General features: G+C 39.3%; 1 protein-coding gene across 1 annotated transcript in view; it reads right to left on the reverse strand.

Moving 5' to 3' along the window:
- Positions 1-21,367, reverse strand: part of LOC124616158 (probable Golgi SNAP receptor complex member 2) — a 32,353-nt gene that overhangs the window by 4,871 nt on the left and 6,115 nt on the right. Inside the window, exon 2 of the mRNA XM_047144437.1 lies at positions 14,257-14,362. Within this exon, the coding sequence (XP_047000393.1) occupies positions 14,257-14,362 (106 nt within the window). The remainder of the gene's footprint in view (positions 1-14,256; positions 14,363-21,367) is intronic.

Consider the following 21,367-nt stretch of genomic DNA (forward strand, 5'->3'; position numbering starts at 1 on the left):
AGCTAATTCACAGGATAAAATTAAAACCATATGGTCAGCTGTGAATGAAGTGTCTGGTCAGCAGCGTAAGGTGGACAATATAAAGTCAGTTTGTGGTAAAAACAATTGTTACTGATGAGTCAGATATATGTACAGTATTTAACAATCATTTTCTGAGCATTGCTTTCATGGATACGATGGAGTACCTAGTAGAATATTAAAGTACTGTGCTGCACATGTTAGCCCAATACTTAGCCAAATTTGTAATTTTTCCTTTAAGAATGGTCAGTTTCCTGAACAATTAATGTACTGAGTAGTAAAGCCGCTTTATAAAAAGGGATAATGCAGACAATTTTAGACCTATTTCTATGCCATCAGTGTTTGCTAAAGTTGTTGAAAAGGCTGTGTATGTAAGGATAATTGATCATTTTATGTCACATTATTTGCTATCAAATGTACAGTTTGGCTTTAGAAGTTGTTTAACAACTGAAAATGCTATATTCTCTTTTCTCTGTGGGGTACTAGGTGGATTAAACAAAAGGTTTCAAACGCTAGGCACATTTTTTTATTTAACTAAGGCATTTCATTGTGTTATTTACAAAATATTGCTCCAGATGTTGGACCATTGTGGAATATGGGGAGTAGCTCACATCTGGTTCACCTCTTACTTTAACAACAGACCGCAAAAGGTCATTATTAACAGTGTTGAGAATGGCTGTGGTGTAAGGTCTGAGTGGGGTAGGGCCAAATGGGTAGGGGGGGGGGGGGGTGCCCCAGAGGCCACTCCTTTTCATTACTTGTATAAATGATATGCCCTCTATGACACTAGCTTCGTAATAAAGGATGTGGTGTGCTCTGTTTCACATAGCAGTTCATGACACAATTTCATGGCTTGAAGAAAATAAACTAACACAATTCAACATTTTAATTTCACAGAATGGGCTTATGGTTAGTGAAACTGAACAGTTCAAATTTCTAGGTTTTCAGATAGACAGTAAAGTGTCATGGCCCACATTCAGGATCTTGTTCAAAGACTTAATGCTTCCATTTTTACTATTTGAAGGGTATCTGAAGTAAGTGATCGTTCGACACAAAAATTAATTCTACTTTGCTTATTTTCATTCACTTATGTCGTATGGTATTATATTTGGGTGTAACTTTTCCCAGTCTAAATGGATATTTTTGCCTCAGAAACTGGCAGTTTGCGAACCTCTTGTCAGCCCCTATTCACTAGTCTGGGTATTTTGACATTGCCCTCTCAATACATATATTCTTTACTGACATTTCTTGTTAACAATATCAGTTTATTCCCAAGAATTAGCAGCTTTCATTCACTTAATACTTAGCAGAAATCCAATCTGCATTTGATCCTACAGAACCAGATGTGTAAATAAATAAACAAACAAACCTCAAACAGAATTTTGATACCACTACACACAGCCTACCCAATGACTACGTCCATCAAAAAGAACAAAAATAACTAAGGATTAGCAGTTTCAAATATCTATGATTATTAATATCAAATGACCAAGCTGCAGGTGCAAATGTTACCTATCGAATAACAAAATCTTGGAATAAATAGTAAATGTTTTTAGTGTCTCATGTCTAGTGCAGTCACACTTACGGATAAGGTCTGTAACCCAGCTATTAACGCCCAAGAGGTTATGAGAAGTTGGATCTGGTTGAACAGCACACTTCCCAGTGAAGCAAGAGGCACCTCAAGGTTAAGAGAGAAAACTCTGTGTAATAGGACTGTGCAAGTAGGAGAGGTGGTGGTAATGGTGCTCATGAAATGAAGTTTCCAAATGTCACTCTCAATTAATACCTTGTGGCAGCACAAAACTTGACCTTAGTTTTAATAGCAGTAACTAAAGTGTGATACTCTGGCACAGTCTGGGAAACATCTCTACAAATATCCTTGCTTCAATAAATATTGTCAACCTGCCATGCTTGCCTAACATCCTCTGGATCGCTTCCAATACTTTGTAGATCTATAGTGTGCGTTGTGTCTGCAGATGGTCTGCGCAAGGAGAATGAGTAATGGGGAAGTGTGAGGGGGAGGGGGCCATGCTCCACACTGCCAATCTCTATAGATTTTAGCTGTGGATAACAATGAATTAATTAAAATGTTCTCAGGCTTCCACCCATGCCAACATGGTGGACAGAGTCTAACATCATGAAGTAGGATGCATATGTTGGTCCATAAACAGTGCTGTCATAATCTCATCATGACCTGACAAATGCCCTATATAATTGCAGGAAGCGGAAACAATCAGTTCTCCATGCCTTTCCACTGAGGTATTTCAAAATATTTAATGATTTGATGCTCTTTGTTCATGGGCCATTCCAGTATGGGAGCCTGGTTAATTTTGTGCCCAGCCTCAAAAAGTGCACATTGTTCTTACAGTTTAAAATATTGTCCCCCTTTGTAAACTCTGGTAGGTTAAAACTCTGACAAGCCTAGTTAAAATTGACACAAGTAATCCCCCAGCGGGAACCTATAACCAATTTCATTGGCCCAAGCTTCCAACGTCCTTATGACCAGCTGTAGTTGTCTCATTGTCATTTTAAGATTGGAAGAAGGGCAGAAGATCACGAAGTCATCCACAAACAAGGAGCGTTTAACAGGCCTCTTGGCTGAAATGCTATTGACAGTGATTACAAACACCGTGACACTGAGTATATTGCCTTGGAGGACCCCATTCTCTTGAACAAGCTGTCAGACAAGGTATCATCAACACAACACGAAAAGCACCTTTCCTTGAGAAAGGACTGGATAAGAAGCAGCAGATGTCCACATAGTCCACATTCACGAAGCTGGTGAAGGATGCTGTACCTCTGAGTGGTGTCGTGAACTTGTTGAAGGTCAAAAAGCACACTGACTGAATGGTTTCAGCATAAGACAGACTCCTCTGTTGCCATCTCCAGCAGGATTAAACTGTCAAGAATGGAATGGTAGCATCTGAAACCACACTGGGAGCAGCACAGCTGACCTTGGGATTTGAGGAGCCAGATGAGGTGGCAGTTGAGCACATGTTTGAGAATCTTATCCATACAGCTGGTATGGGCCACACTCTGGTAATTGTTAGGGTTTGTACAGTACCTGCCTGGTTTCCACAATGGAATTAATATTGCCTCCTTCCAAGTGCTGGCATGTTATCCATCAAACCAGATCTGACTGAAACAAAGTAGGAGCTTGCCTTTGGGCTCCAGGCACAGGTAACAGAGGATGGCATAATGAATGTGTTCCAGTCCTGGAGCAGTGTCTATGGTTGCAGACAGAGGTGGTTCCAATTTCCACATGCAGACTGGGTTATTGTAGACCACCTCATCACAAGAGAAATGGAACTGCCTTATTTCCATAGTCCTAAGGAACATCTGGCACTCAGAAGGCTGTCAGATGCAGTGACAGTAAAAAAGTTTTCAGCTAAAATGTGAGCCATGTCTTTAGCTGCATCCTCCAAGACTCTTTCTCAACAAGGCCAAGTGAAGGTGTTATCACCCCTGCCTGACATCTGCTTTATTAATTAGGACCAATTAATGGGTACTCTTCCATTTTTTTAATCACTTGTCATGTTTGTGCTCTGACTTGAAGGCACACATAATTTATATTGTTAGATGGTGTTTGAATTTCTGCAAAACTTCATACCTGGCTCTGACTCCCAAGCAATGTTTTACGAGTAGTACACAACAGTGAAGAGTAAATCTGATTTACACCCCTACGAGCACCTGGAAATGTGGCTTGGCTCCAACACTGACTCCAATGAAGAATTTAAAGAGCTGTCTGTACCCTTGTGCAACAATGTTATGCGGACAGAATTTGTCAACACTACAAGACACTGAAAATGTTTAACTCTCAACTGTGACAATATAGATACGAAATTATTATTTTTTAATAAATTTACTGTCCCTAGTCAAATATTTTCGTAATAGTCTAACATGTTACTTCCTTAATAGACTTTTCAAGTTTAGTTCCCACCACTACTATTTACTATTTGGAGATATGTCTCACTGCTGCTGCTGCTACTAGTACTACTACTACTACTACTACTAATAATAATAATAATAATAATAAGAAGAAGAAGAAGAAGAAGAACCGATTTCCTTCCCCATTCTTCCCTAATCCGTTTGCTCCGTCACTAATGACCTCATTGTCGACGGAACGTTTAACACTAATTTACTCCTCCTACACTATTAACATCAGTTTTATGTCGAGAACATGTTCTTTTAATGTAAATTTTTATTCAAAAAGAAAGATAATAGCATTATATGTCTTATCTGAAGGGAGAAAGGGATCATTTGCAAAAGTCTGCTTCTTGCTACTGAACTGATGATTTAAACACAAATTAATATTTACTATGTGAGGGATTATGAAATTTGGGCACAGAACATTTCTGAAGAAAAGAGGACATATCAGATCCACCATAGAAGAACAAAGACAATTAAAGAACATACTGCTCAAATATTCATTATAATTTGTCTCTTACTGAATAATTATGTGTTACCTAAGTATTGACACTTGTTATCAGTGTACTGTTAAGAAAATTGGGAGATATTTCTAGGCTCTTGTTTGCAATCTTGGCCTTCAAACTACATTTAATTCTCAAAAAATATTAGTAGTGTCACACAAAGGAAAATATGAGATTAACAGACTACAAATGGATGAATGAGCAATGTTGATTCAGTTACATGTTGACTGATGATAACCATCCAACAAAAAGTGATCATCTTATTTTTAAGCAATGGAAATTCGGGCTGTTATAACAGGACAGATTGCTAATCACAACATAGAGAAGGCACTGAACTGCAGACAGACACATTTAAAAGAAGGCTGTCATATATGCAACAGTCTACTTTTAAATGTGCCTGTCTGCTGCCAACACCACCTGTATGTGGTGAGCATACAACTTGTAAACAATGGTGTCGGCAGTGGCTTTGTGTGTGTGTGTTCTACGTCTGGTGAGGGCTTAGTCCAACAGCTAATAATATCTAGCAGTCTTTCTTTTGATTGTATGTAAACTGAAGGTGGAAGGAGAGGGAAGGGACTTATCAATGTCAGTTGCTTCAGGACACCACGCAGTAATATAATTTTTTCACTGTGTCTCTCTCCAGTCATTGCTTCGTCTACATGGTGAGTAACAATTTATCCTTTTCATATTGTTGTTACAAATAGAGAAGAGTTAGGGAGGAAAAGCACTGCTTCATTCCTCCATTAGCACAGGACACATCAATCTCTTAAGCTACAAAGCACAATGAAAATATCTAACCTGCTGCTACCGTTTTTCATCAGGTAAGTGTGTTGTTACTAAGAAGACAGCCAACACAAAAGCAACCGTGTAACAAAATGAACTGTGCATTGTTTTATGTACAGACAATGAATACAGTGAAACCCATATTTTGCGTTTTTGTGCAGTCCAGATTTCAAAAACGCAAAATTGAGGAAAATGTTAAAACCCCCAAAATACGAGTAAATACATATGTAATTGACATATATTATTAAAACTGTAAAACTCTCCAATAAATTGTATACAATATGTATAAGTGAGTAAAATTAAGTGTACAATACAATGTTTATGCAATAATTTGTGGTACTGAATTTCATCAGATCGATGTGTAACACCAAATAAAAGCTTGCCAAAAAATCGAAAGTGGTACCTGGGTACAACATGATCGAGCTATTTTCTGACCACACTGCCAAAACAGCATTTTTAAGAGATCATTCCCTTAAACTCACTCAGAAGAAAGCAAAAATTGATGAACATAGTGAATTAAACCCAAAGCTGTGAACCACGGTGAAGGGCATTGGAATCTAACATGTGGGGGCAAGTGTTTTCCTTCTATAGCCAATGGCAGTGGAGCATACTCTGGTGACCTCTAGTGTATTGCTTGCAAACTTTTCCTTGTTTACCGTGCTGAGTAGTCGAAGTGGAGCATTCTGTGGTATTGCCAACGTGCGTCATTTGCACTTCGAACTCGTCACTTGCTGTGGTGTAAAAGCATATATATACACACACAAGCTTTCCTTCACATGTGGCACTTATTTATACCAATGATTTCAGTATTTCTCTGTCCCATCAACCCACATTTATAACAATCTGTCTGCCATCACAATGCGTTAAACACCACTGAGAACCGCAACAACTGTTCACTAAACATATCCTGTAATGTGCTGCTGCACATAGCAAATGGAGTGGCTTACATTGGCTGCAGTCAGCAGAAGCACAATACATTCTGGATTATGTCAACAGGCTTCACACAGAACTACTGTAACTGATTCACAGTAGTGAAGGGCGTTCGAGGTATAACTGTATAAATTAAAAGTAAATGGAATTTGTTGTCACTCCATTTGCTGACATCAATCACATCAGCCATACTTGGGAACAAGCCGCCAAGTAAACTTGCTGTTTATCACTCTATATGCTGGAAGCCACTGAATTAGCGTAATGTCACCATGCTATACAGCTATTGGCATATTTCACAGTCTTCAGTTTATTTCACCACGTAGCCTATAATATTTTGCTATTTCTGAGGTGAACACAAAATGAAAGAACCCTCAAAACTGCCTGTTTTAAGGTATTATTTGTGGCGGTAGTGTGTTGGGAAATGGCTCAATGACCTCGTACATCATTAGCAAAAGTGATAGTCATTTCAATAACATACCCTACAGGTTACATGATTTGACATTACGTTGTTGTTGTTGTGGTCTTCAGTCCTGAGACTGGTTTGATGCAGTTCTTCATGCTACTCTATCCTGTGCAAGCTTCTTCATCTTCCAGTACCTACTGCAGCCTACATCCTTCTAAATCTGCTTAGTGCATTCATCTCTTGGTCTCCCTCTACGATTTTTACCCTCCACGCTGCCCTCCAATACTAAATTGGTGATCCCTCGATGTCTCAGAACATGTCCTACCAACCGATCCCTTCTTCTAGTCAAGTTGTGCCACATGCTCTTCTTCACCCCAATTCTATTCAATACCTCCTCATTAGTTATGTGATCTACCCATCTAATCTTCAGCATTCTTCTGTAGCATCACATTTCAAAAGCTTCTATTCTCTTTTTGTCTAAACTATTTATCGTCCACGTTTCACTTCCATACATGGCTACACTCCATACAAATACTTTCAGAAACGACTTCCTGACATTTAAATCTATACTCGATGTTAACAAATTTTTCTTCTTCAGAAACACTTTCCTTGCCATTGCCAGTCTACATTTTATACCCTCTCTACTTCGACCATCATCAGTTATTTTGCTCCCCAAATAGCAAAACTCCTTTACTACTTTAAGTGTCTCATTTCCTAATCTGATTCCCTCAGCATCACACGATTTAATTCGACTACATTCCATTATCCTTGTTTCGCTTTTGTTGATGTTCATCTTATGCCCTCCTTTCAAGACACTGTCCATTCCCTTCAGCTGCTCTTCCAAGTCCTTTGCTGTCTCTGACAGAATTACAATGTCATCGGCGAACATCAAAGTTTTTATTTCTTCTCCATGGATTTTAAAACCTACTCCGAAATTTTCTTTTGTTTCCTTTATTGCTTGCTCAATATATAGATTGAATAACATCGGGGATAGGCTACAACCCTGTCACACTCCCTTCCCAACCACTGCTTCCCTTTCATACCCCTCAACTCTAATAACTGCCATCTGGTTTCTGTACAAATTGTAAATAGCCTTTCGCTCCCTGTATTTTACCCCTGCCACCTTCAGAATTTGAAAGAGAGTATTCCAATCAACATTGTCAAAAGCTTTCTCTAAGTCTACAAATGCTAGAAACATAGGTTTGCCTTTCCTTAATCTTTCTTCTAAGATAAGTCGTAGGGTCAGTATTGCCTCACGTGTTCCAACATTTCTATGGAATCCAAACTGATCTTCCCCGAGGTCGGCTTCTATCAGTTCTTCAATTCGTCTGTAAAGAATTCGCGTTAGTATTTTGCAGCTATGACTTATTCAACTGATAGTTCTGTTATTTTCACATCTGTCAACACCTGCTTTCTTTGGGATTGGAATTCTTATATTCTTCTTGAAGTCTGAGGGAATTTCGCCTGCCTCATAAATCTTGCTCACCAGATGGTAGAGTTTTGTCAGGACTGGCTCTCCCAAGGCTGTCAGTAGTTCTAATGGAATGTTGTCTACTCCGGGGGCCTTGTTTCGACTCAGGTCCTTCAGTGCTCTGTCAAACTCTTCACGCAGTATCTTATCTCCCATTTCATCTTCATCTACATCCTCTTCCATTTCCATAATATTGTCCTCAAGTACATCGCCCTTCTATAGGCCCTCCATGTACTCCTTCCACCTTTCTGCTTTGCAGTCCGCAGCTCGTGGTCGTGCGGTAGCGATCTCGCTTCCCACGCCCGGGTTCGATTCCCGGCGGGGTCAGGGATTTTCTCTGCCTCGTGATGATTGGGTGTTGTGTGCTGTCCTTAGGTTAGTTAGGTTTAAGTAGTTCTAAGTTGTAAGGGACTGATGTCCATAGATGTTAAGTCCCATAGTGCTCAGAGCCATTTGAACCATTTTTTTCTGCTTTCCCTTCTTTCCTTAGAACTGGGTTTCCATCAAAGCTCTTGATATTCATGCAAGTGGTTCTCCTTTCTCCAAAGGTCTCTTTAATTTTCCTGTAGGCAGTATCTATCTTACCCCTAGTGAGATAAGCCTCTACATCCTTACATTTGTCCTCTAGCCATCCCTGCTTAGCCATTTTGCACTTCCTGTCGATATCATTTTTGAGATGTTTGTATTCCTTTTTGCCTGCTTCATTTACTGCATTTTTATATTTTCTCCTTTCATCAATTAAATTCAATATTTCTTCTGTTACCCAAGGATTTCTACAAGCCCTCATCTTTTTACCTATTTTATCGTCTGCTGCCTTCACTATTTCATTCCTCAAAGCTACCCATTCCTCTTCTACTGTATTTCTTTCCCCCATTCCTGTCAATTGTTCCCTTATGCTCTCCCTGAAACTCTGTACAACCTCTGGTTCTTTCAGTTTATCCAGGTCCCATCTCCTTAAATTCCCACCTTTTTGCAGTTTCTTCAGTTTCAATCTGCAGTTCATAACCAATAGATTGTGGTCAGAATCCACATCTGCCCCTGGAAATGTCTTACAATTTAAAACCTGGTTCCTAAATCTCTGTCTTACCATTATATAATCTATCTGATACCTTCTAGTATCTCCAGGATTCTTCCATGTATACAACCTTCTTTTATGATTCTTGAACCAAGTGTTAGCTATGATTAAGTTATGCTCAGCGCAAAATTCTACCAGGCGGCTTCCTCTTTCATTTCTTAGCCCCAATCCATATTCACCTACCATGTTTCCTTCTCTCCCTTTTCCTACTCTCGCATTCCAGTCACCCATGACTATTAAATTTTTGTCTCCCTTCACTACCTGAATAATTTCTTTTATCTCATCATTTCTTCATCATCTGCAGAGCTAGTTGGCATATAAACTTGTACTACTGTAGTAGGCATGGGCTTCGTGTCTATCTTGGCCACAATAATGCGTTCACTATGCTATTTGTAGTAGCTTACCCGTATTCCTATTTTTTTGTTCATTATTAAACCTACTCCTGCATTACCCCTATTTGATTTTGTATTTACAACCCTGTATTCACCTGACCAAAAGTCTTGTTCCTCCAGCCACCGAACTTCACTAATTCCCACTATATCTAACTTTAACCTATCCATTTCCTTTTTAAATTTTCTAACCTACCTACCCGATCTGACATTCCACACTCTGATCCATAGAACGCCAGTTTTCTTTCTCCTGATAACGACGTCCTCTTGAGTAGTCCCCGCCCAGAGATCCGAATGGGGGACTATTTTACCTCCGGAATATTTTACCCAAGAGGACGCCATCATCATTTAATCATACAGTAAAGCTGCATGCCCTCGGGCAAAAGTACGACTGTAGTTTCCCCTTGCTTTCAGCCGTTCGCAGTACCAGCACAGCAAGGCCATTTTGGTTAGTGTTACAAGGCCAGATCAGTCAGTCAACCAGACTGTTGCCCCTGCAACTACTGAAAAGGCTGCTGCCCCTCTTCAGGAACTACACGTTTGTCTGGCCTCTCAACAGATACCCCTCCGTTGTGGTTGCACCTACGGTACGGCTATCTGTATCGTTGAGGCACGCAAGCCTCCCCACCGACGGCAAGGTCCATGGTTCATGGGGCAGGGGGGGGGGGGGGGGGGTGACATTACAAGTGCTGGTAAAATTACTACCTAGACCTAGGAGGAGGAGAATGGGATTCTCGCACCGACTTTAATTTATAGCTCTAGGCTGTTTATACTTAATAATGCAGTACTTTAGGAATTTGGAATGTTTTGTAGAATAAGGTTTGTAAACTTATTGTGTATGTTAGTGTGGTGTGGTGTGGTGGCTGTGCTGGCAGTTGGGTGAGGTAGTAAGTTGCCAGCCAATAAGAGCTCACTGGCCCAAAACAGCTGATGTTTCCTCGAGTCTGATCAAGCATATTCTTCAAGACTCAGTTTTTCAATATAGAAGGTTAATTTAGAAGGCTAGTTGAATAGAGTACACTGAAAATACATGCGAAAATATGAGACTGAGTTACAAGTGGCACAAGAAGAGGTGGTGGCTGGGCCCCTTCATCATGTATTGGCTTGGTCCAGAACACTTCATGTTGACTGTCCCATTGTCCTCATTGCTGCCACAACCTAACAGTAGTTATATCATAACTGAGTAGTGAAGCTGAACATTGCAGGTTGGGTTGACAATGCCGATTGTGAATTACGTCAGCATTTCCTCTCTCAAGTCTCCCCTCTCTGCAATGGCCTAAAATATTCCTGCAACTCTGCCACCACCCATAGTGTGAACTGTGTCTTTTGTGCCACTTATGAGTCAGTCAGTCGCATCAAATGCCAATAGGAAGAAAATGAGACGAAGTCAAGCGAGACGTCGAGCAAGAACGTACAACTAAGGTAAACCTTACTAGGAAGAAACATGCAAGCAGGGACTTTTTAGCATTGATCTTATCGGATTTTCAAAGAGGCTACAAATTTTTGGTGCAGTATTGCAAAAAAATGAAAAACTGGAGTTCTGCTGCATCTTTATGGTAGTGTTCTCTTAGCATTTAAAGCATAAAATGTAAATTTCTATTTCACATTTTCCATTACACAAAATTTTACTTGTTAGTGCAAGATTTATTGCATTTAGTCTATTGTGTTAGCTTTTTCCCTTCTTACTTGAATTACTTAGCCACAAGCTACACCATACAGCGAGCTCAAATATACATAAAATATACAGGTACCAATAAAGAATCCATGTTGGAAATACTTGTTCATTTGCATGCACACACACTTGGACAGAACACGCATAGTCACTGACCACTAGTTATGGAACACTTTTGTGCAGTCCACCGTCAGTGATACGTTGGGCTTAGATTGGCAACAGTGAATCAGTACATCATGAAGAAAAGTCTGTGATCCTGTGTTGCTAATAAAGCCATCAGGCAAGTTGTCAATGGTTGACCAAGCTGCAAAAGTTCTTTCACATTGCTTGGGGCAGCCAAACACAAAAATTCACCTGCGTCCTCTTCCTCTCCGAAAGAGCAGAAACATGTGTCTGTGACGCACAGCCTGTGAAGATGTTTATGGAAACACCTGTGGTTCAATACGAGTCTACTAGAGGGGACCAAGCATCAAATTTGTATGAGATTTCGTGGAACAGCAGCTGATGGGGGAATTATTGTGTACTTCTTGCCTTTGTCTCTTGTTGTTTCCTCCCATTCCCAAGCAAGTCTTCTATCATGCATCTGTGTAGGACATACCAGTCATTATTTGGACATATCAGTAGTCTGTACTTGGGATTGCAGTCTAGGTGGTACATACTGTCACAGTAACTTCTTTGGTGAAGTGGCTAACAGCTTCATTGTCAGTGAACTCACAGTGTGATTTCTCCTAAGCGAAATTAATGGAAAGTCCTTCTTAATGCATGAATCGCAGCACTTCGATAATCCTGTATACACGGGGCTTTCAGTCACACAGGTGCTAAAACTTTTAAGTACTTTCAGACCCGATAAACAGCCACTGGTAGAAAGTATAGAGGTGCTGTCACCTCTGAGCAGAAACAAAGTGCTTCTAGTGTCACAACAAGTTCCACTGTCGTGAAACTTGCCTGTGTTAGTAATCTGAATCGCTCAGGCTTCTGCATACATGGTATGCAATACATGATTCCAAATGTTTACTCTTTTTGAACTCATCAGTATAGACATCCTAAAAAATGTGCCGAAGTTTTGTTCACCTTGGCCCAGTTTTGTGAAAATGGGACAGTACAACTGTTTATTCTAGGTGCTCTAAAGGTCTTCCTTGAAATATCTCTAGTGTCTGAACACACTTGGACTAGAGGAGAAAGAGTTCTAGTGATCTAGAAGTGTCCAGTTAAGCACTGAATGATTAGGTTTGAGGCACTCACTCTCACATTGTTGGATCATACTGATTCCTTTCAAACAGAAATTTGGCACAGTGACACACCGGAACAGATGGACTGAAAGTTCATGTGCTTCAACAAAGAGTGCACTGGTAGGGGTGGAGCAAATTGTATCCACAAACAAGTTCTCAGTGCCTGTGTGTGTGTGTGTGTGTGTGTGTGTGTGTGTTTATTAATTCTGTTGAAGTAATTGCATGCATGTACCATTTTAGTTCCACCTTCACCAAGTTCCTGGCATTTAGTCCTGTGAGGCTGCTTAAACTGACTTTTTCAGTCATGACTTCTATTTGCTGAAACACTACGATGACAGAAGACATACTGAAAACTACAGCTCTTGTTGCTGTCATCAATAAAAGTATTAATTTGATGCAGCTCTCCACACTAGTGTATCTCATGCAAGTCTTTTCATATCTGCATACCTACTGCACCCTACATCCATTTAAACCTGTCTACTGTATTCCAACCTTGGTCTCCCTACATATTTTTTCTCACACACACATCCCTCTATTACCAAACAGACTATTCCTTGGTGCCTCAGGGATTATCCTGCCAACCCAATCCTTCACTTCATCAAGTTGCGTGATACAGCTCTTTTCCCCACAATTCCATTCATTATTGCTTCATTAGTTATCTGATCTATCCATAATCGTCAGCATTCTTCACATCTACATCTATACTCCACAAGCTACCTTATGGTGAGTGGTGGAGAATACTTCGTGTGCCACTGTCACTTCTCCCCCTTCTTTGACAGCTCAGATCTCTCTATTTTCACCTTCGTTGTCTTTTTGCGAGATATACATAGGAGGAAGCAACATATTGGCTCAAACTTCTAGAAATAGTACGCTCTAACCATAACCTTGGTGCAGAACTCTTCTCTTGCAACACCTGCCATTGGAATGACCGAGAATCTCTGTGATCCTTTCGCACTTATTAAATGAACCAGTAATGAAACATGCTGTTCTCTTATAAATCCTCTCTACCTCCCCTAACAATCACATTTTGTGCAGGTCTCAGACTAATGAGCGATAGTGAAGTACTGGTCAAAGGAGGTTCTTTAAGCACCACATTTTGAAAGCTTTGATTCTCTTCATTCTATACAATATGATGTCCACACTTCGCTTCTACAGAATGCTACACTCCAAATACTTTCAGAAAATACTTCCTAGCTAATACTTGCAGTGTTACCAAATTTTCAGGAAAACTTTTTCTTACTACAGCCAGTTTACATTTAATATCAACTATACATCTGACATTAAATAGTTGGAGTGTAAAGGTAACAACTCAAATTATTTACATTACACCAGGACTTTCGTTGCTGTATTTATACTTCAGTTGTCAGTTTTTTGTATTTTTTTCCCATTGCAAGAAACAAAGCTCATCTGTTATTTCTAGTGTTAATTTTCTAATTTGACTCCCTCAGCATCACCTAATATGAGTACAATCCATTGTCCTTGTATTACTTTTGTTGGTGTTTATCTTATAACTTCTTTTCAAGAAATTATCCATTCAACTTATCTTCCAAGTCCTCTGCCCTATCTCCAACAATTACAATGTCATCGGCAAACCTCAAAGCTTTCACTTTTTCTTCCTAAACCATAGCTGCTTTCCCGAATTTCTCCCTACTTTCCTTTACAGTTTACTCAATGGACAGAACAGAATACATGAGGGATAGATTAGAACCCTGTCACACTTCCCTTCTCAATTAATGACTTCCTCTCGTGCCTTCAACTCTTAGAACTGCAGTCTGCTTACCTCATGGGATCAAAAGAGGCCAATAAACAATGATAACTTGACAAATATTATGTTTTAATGTTGGATGCTTACGTACCTGTAAATGTTGGTTATCATATTTCAGTTGATCCACTCTAAGCTTGGCACTCTGACGTTTTTGAATTGGCTCTTTATACACCAAAAGATCTAAACGCTCACAGTTCCTGCAAATAAATTAATTCTCTGCTAGAGCAACAAACATTAACGTGATAAGCAAACTTAAAGGTTTGGGTTGTTTTATTGGATCTCAGCAATGCATTTTTATAAATATTAACTAACTTAACAACACAGAAAAACCAGCAGTGACAAAGAACGGTACTAAGTTACGCAACAGTATTCTACTTACCAGGAACTGCACTGCAGTTTCATTACATAATTCATTTTAGATAATATGCAATGCAATAAAGTATAACAAAAAGATACACTACTAGTAAACTGATTTAAATTTATTAAATAACTATTTTACATCAATACAGTTATTTCAGATTATGGTCATGTAGCTATCACAAAACATTTTCCTAACTTCACAAATTTATAATTTCAAAAGTATTCTACAGCTAACATAGTGTACTTTTGTACTATTTCAGAGAATGTGTGTAGTTTGTAACACTTACAAAATTGATAAATTTACAGGTTTATTTGCAGTTGTTGTCTACAAAGTGGTGAAATGGGTCTTACACAAACACCAGAAAAATTATAGCGCACCTCAAAACCTATTTGCAGTAGACACTATTACAGTCCACAGACGTTCTCTTGTCTTATGCAGTTGGGAGTGCACACGCCCTTGTGTGTGTCCCAAAACCAGAAGTCACAGGGTTTGAGATGGCAAAACAACAGGTCTGTTGCATTCAGTCCAATGTTTGCTATAATGTTGATTGAGATAGTGATTCACTGGATGCTGAAAGTGTGTAAGGACAATCATAATGATTCCTGTCCAAACAATGATTAAGAGCTAATACTGAAAATGGACCTTCATTATAGCAAGCGGAATTGTGTTAGCCCAGATATGGTAATTGTGAAAGTTGAAGTGGCATTTCTAGTAAATTAGTTTGTGCTTTGCTTGTACTCTGCTGAGAAATTATGGATCTGTGATGTGACGATTCAGAACCCAACCTCAGAATACTCTTCAGCGCTGAAAATCAAGGCCTAGGTTCGGCCCTTATGTACGTTCTTTATGAAGATAACTGTGATAATGGTGTACAACTAATTTTCAAGTATTTGTATCTCGTTAGTCTTCCAAAGTTTGTAAAACTGTCTCCTCCACTGTAATGGTCCTATAATGTTGTAGCCTACCAGCACTGAGCATCAGAAATGCATAGAGACTAGTTTCTGTCAAACACTATTTTGCCACATCTTACAAAATGATCTCAGCAATATGTTGCAATTAGAATTAGTTTTATTTTTAAGTGAAATTCCACTGCACCACAGTATCAACAACAATTATGAATTGCCTTGAATAGAATGTACATATTACATATATGTTTAGCGAGGCATGCTTTCACTTTTATTTACTAAATGATCAGACTTGTATAAAGAGACTTTAGCTTCATATCTAACAATTGCATCTTGGGCATCAATTCATTGTTCATAAATCTTTTTTATGTTAGTGTTTTCATTTGATTTTCACAGGAGTGCAGTCAGATGAAAGTAGACAAAAGAAGAAGCAGAACAGAAAACTATAGTCTGCCTAAAATGTTGCTACATCTGACAACCTTTTTTCCCACTGAAAGCAGTTTAACAGTTAAAAACACATTCATCATCAAGAAAGACATGCCAGCTGTTTAATACATCCAGTCATAATTTTCTTACCAATAACCATTCATCAATAATATTCAGAGATTTGACATGGATTATAAAGTGTTTTATGACCTACAAACAATGGCTTATCACTCACTACACAGCTCTTCAATGTGGCTTGTGTGTGTGCATGTGACCCTGTACCAAATACAATTAATAGGGGATATTCAAAATATACAGAGAAAAGCACCACAAATGGTCACAGATTAGTTTGAGCCATGAGAGAGTGTCACTGAGATGTTTAACAAACTGAATGGCACACTCTTGAAGGTAGCCATAAACTATCCTGAGAATGTCTACTAACAAAGTTTCAGAACCGGCTTTAAATGATGACTCTAGGAACACACAGCAACCCCCTATGTATCACTCACTTAGGGATAGTGAGGATAAGATTAAAATAATTACTGCATGCACAGATGCATTCAAACAATCATTCGTCCCTCGCTCCTTATGTGAATGAAACAGGAAGAAACCCTAATATGTGGTACTATGGGACATACCCTCTTCCATGCACTTCTCAGTAGTTTGCAGAGTACAGATGTAAGATGCAGATGCACATGCTGACATGTTTTGGTTTTATTGTCAACATTACTTCACACAATATTCTTACTGCTTACTTCTGATTTATACAGAAATTACTTTAGATGCATAGCCCGAGAAGATAATTCCATAAGATAACAAGGAGTGGAAATGAGTAAAACTCTTGTTTTTCAGATCAACGTAAGGAGAGACTTCTAAGAGTAAAATATAATGAGCCAAGCAACTTTATTAGTTTAGCTTTTTGTTGGCTCTGTTTTAACTCTCAAGTCGTTAAGAGAGATGACCTGAGCTATTGATAGATTACGAAGCTAGTTTAAGGGAATGCGCATCAAGTTAGCACAAGTTTATTAATATTCTGCTAGAAACAAAAAACTTAAGAGAAAACCTCAGTTCACTAGTATTGAGTTCTAATCACCAAAAATCTATTGGGATGCTTACAGCTTTGTAAGAAGACAGATATAGAAAACAGATACATTAATGTAATAAAGACAATGTACAGAGGACACAATTGAAGAATTAGAACACCAATGGGGAACTCTGAATACTTCGAAATAAGACAAGGACTTAAACAAGGAAGTATTCTATCTCCTGCACTTTTTAATGTTGTTATGAAGGGAATGAATACGGCAGTTAAAGATATGGTAAAAGAAAAAGACAAAAAGATGTTCTTTGCAGATGATATGGTAATATGGGGCAATAAAGAGGTAGATGAACAGTTACAACTTGATGCGTGGAAGGAAATAATGAAAAGGTATGGATTAAAAATAAATAAAAATAAGAGTGAAGTAATAGTATTTGGAAGAGACAGAGGGAGCAACGGAAATATTACTTTCAATGGAGAACCCATCAAAGTGGTAGACAGTTTCACCTATTTAGGGAGTGAAATATCTAGTGATGGAAGAATAACCAATGAAATTAATAGGAGGTTACAGAAGGGAGGCAATTTCTACCAAACAATAAAACACCTGATTTGGAATAAGGAAATTTCAGAAAAAGCAAAACCCTTATACGTAAGAGCTATTACTTCCCTTTTGTCACCTATGAAGGACAAACATTGGCAACGACAGAAAGGGAATGGAGCAGACTGCAAGCAGGGGAAATGAAATTTCTCAGAGCAGTTAAGGGTAAAACAAGAATGGACAGAGTAAGGAATGCAGATATTAGAAAGGGCCTTAAACAAGAAAGTATGAGAGAAGAAATTGGGGGGGGGGGGGTGGAATAAAGGATTAGGATGGTACGGGCATGTCAAAAGGATGCGTGGGCAGAGACTCCCCAAAATTATGGAAGAACTAAAGATAGAGGGAAAAAGACCTAGAGGGTGCCCAAGAACAATGGTGGGAAATGGGAGTGAGAATATCTGTGGAAAGGAGAAGTGTGACCTGGCAGCAAGTGGAGGAAGAAAAGTGGTGGGAGGACCGAGCCAAATGGAGAGGACCCATCAGCACCCTGACCCGGCAGTAGCTGGAGTGGGATCCGGATATAGACAGACAGTTTTGTAAGTGGCGGCATGACAAAACGTTCTGCACAACATTACTAAAAGCCTTCTCTGAAAATTACCTATAACAGACTGTTCATAAACCTACTTATGATGGAAATATAGTGGATCTAATGGCAATGGAAATATCCAACTTCTCTGAGGATGTCCACATTGAGAATGGCATCAGTAACCAGAGGCAATTGTAGCAACAATGATTACTGAAATACAAAGGACAACTAAAACAAGCAGAACAATTTATATGGTCAGTAAACAAGATAAAGCAGGCAGTAGTGTCATATCTCAATGAGGAACTTCAATCGTTTAGCTCAAGACATTAGCATGTAGAGGAACTATGTCAAGTTTAAAAGAATAGTTAACCATGCACAGGATAGGTCCATACACAGTAGAAAAGTTCATGACTGGAAGACAGTCCATAGTATACAGATACTTTAAAGAAAGTTCTAAAGAAACAGAGAATACTGCATAATAAGTGTAAAACAAAGCATAGTGCTACAGATAAGAGAGATGCGAATAAAATGGGTTTGTCTGCCAAGAGTCCAATACATGAAACCTTCAATAACTACCATAGTAGAATCTTATTGAAAGGCCTACCACAAATGTGTAATGGCTTTTAGTGTTCAGACACTTGTGGGTGGCACAGGAACTTGTAATGACGAGTATGAGTGGTATTGAGAAACAACTAAAACTGATAAAATTGAACAATGTGTACGATTAGCTTGAACCTAAAATGAAGTACAAAAATGAGTTACAATAATCACAAATTTTGAGGAGGACTGCTGTTCAATAATACAGATGCTGGCATAAAAGAAGCAAATGATGCCTTTATCTGTAATGAGGTACTGTCCAAAGAAACTGCATAAATATTCACTCAGATCTTGGTAAGATTTCAAAGTGGCGCAAAGACTGATAACTTGCTTTAAATCTACATCTACATCCATACTCCGCAAGCCACCTGACGGTGTGTGGCAGAGGGTACTTTGAGTACCTCTATTGGTTCTCCCTTCTATTCCAGTCTCGTATTGTTCGTGGAAAGAAAGATTGTCGGTATGCCTCTGTGTGGGCTCTAATCTCTCTGATTTAATCCTCATGGTCTTTTCACGAGATATATGTAGGAGGGAGCAATATACTGCTCGACTCCTCAGTGAAGGTATGTTCTCGAAACTTTAACAAAAGCCCATACCGAGCTACTGAGTGTCTCTCCTGCTAAGTCTTCCACTGGAGTTTATCTATCATCTCCGTAATGCTTTTGCGATTACTAAATGATCCTGTAACGAAGCGTGCTGCTCTCCATTGGATATTCTCTATCTCTTCTATCAACCCTATCTGGTATGGATCCCACACTGGTGAGCAATATTCAAGCAGTGGGCGAACAAGTGTACTGTAACCTACTTCCTTTATTTTCGGATTGCATTTCCTTAGGATTCTCCCAATGAATCACAGTCTGGCACCTGCTTTACCAACAATCAACTTTATATGATCATTCCATTTTAAATCACTCCTAATGCCTACTCCCATATAATTTATGGAATTAACTGCTTCCAGTCGCTGACCTGCTATATTGTACCTAAATGATACAGGATCTTTCTTTCTATGTATTCCCAACACATTACACTTGTCTACATTGAGATTCAATTGCCATTCCGTGCACCATGCTTCAATTCGTTGCAGATCCTCCACTCCACTGCTAGAAGGGGGGCAAGTTCCTTCACATACTCTGTGTAAAACTGAACTGTTATCCCGTCAGGTCCAGCGGCCTTTCCTCTTCTGAGTGATTTTAATTGTTTCTCTACCCCTCTGTCGTCTATTTCAATATCTACCATTTTGTCATCTGTGCAGCAATCTAGAGAGGGAACTACAGTGCAGTCTTCCTCTGTGAAACAGCTTTGGAAAAAGACATTTAGTATTTCGGCCTTTAGTCTGTCATCCCCTGTTTCAGTACCATTTTGGTCACAGAGTGTCTGGACATGTTTTGATCCACCTACTGCTTTGACATAAGACCAAAACTTCTTAGGATTTTCTGCCAAGTCAGTGTATAGAACTTTACTTTCGAATTCATATATATGCACACAAAGAAGATGTAACTTACCAAACGAAAGCATTGGTATGTTGATAGACACACAAACAAACACACAAAACCAAAATACAGCAAAAAGGCCAAAGTGGTGGGTGTCTTCGTATCTTCATTCTGTTCCATAGATTAAACTTGCCTGGGCCTGAATGCATTACATCTCTCAGAATAACCGTTTTGTCGGAACACTGTCTTCAAATGTTGTATTTCACTCGACAGGCTCTCAGGATCAGATACACACGTGCTCTATGAATTAACATACGTAATGCACTGCCGCATTGTGCAGGATGATCACAGCTCTTGTGGCCTTGCAGATATAGATCTGTATGCGTTGGCTTGCGGTAAATGCTGTGTCCCAAGGTTCCATCTGCTTTCCTTCATATCAAGACATCAAGAAAAGGTAAAGTACCATCTTTTTCCACTTCGATTATGAAGTTTATATTTGGATGGAGCGAATTCAGATAATGAAAAAACGTAGGTAGAGTGTCAATTCCATGTGGCCACACCACAAATGTATCATACACATACCGCAGAAAACAAGAGGGTTTGAGAATGGCTGACTGTAGTGCTTTTTCTTCAAAGTCCTCCATAAAATAATTGGCCACCACAGGAGGAGGGCTTCCCATGGTGACACCGTCCACTTGTTCAAAATATTGGCCTTGAAATAAGAAGTATGTTGAAGTAAGCACGTGTTTGAATAATGCTACTATGTCCTCCTCAAAGTTGTTGCTAATGAGCTGCAAAGAGTCCTGCAAAAGCACCTTTGTAAATAAAGACACAACATCGAAATTTACTAACAGACTCTATGATTGCACTCAAAGGGTTTTCAGGCAACCTATGAAATCTTCAGAGTTTCGAATGTGATGATCGCACTTGCCTACGAGAGGTCCCAATAGTGATGTCAGTTATTTGGCAACAAAATAAGTAGGTGCTCCTGTGTTACTTACAATGGGATGGAGAGGCACCCCATTCTTATGGATCTTGGGTGGGCCTTAGAGTCTGGGAGGAACTGCAGCCTGTTGACACAAACCCTTAGCGACTTTTGCTGGAATCGAGCTCTTCCTGATGAGTTTCACAGTTTTCCTCGGGATCCTACCTGATGGATCACTTTTTAATTTACTACATGCAAAATTGTCGAGCAGCTTGCTGTTATATTCTGTGCTTGAGAGAAGCACAGTAGCATTTCTTTTGTCAGCAGGTATGACGACGATGTCTTGGTCTTCTCTCAATTCTTGTAGAGCATTTCTTTCAGCTGAGGTGATGTTA

Source organism: Schistocerca americana, chromosome 5 (genome assembly GCF_021461395.2).
Source record: "Schistocerca americana isolate TAMUIC-IGC-003095 chromosome 5, iqSchAmer2.1, whole genome shotgun sequence".
NCBI lineage: Eukaryota > Metazoa > Arthropoda > Insecta > Orthoptera > Acrididae > Schistocerca > Schistocerca americana.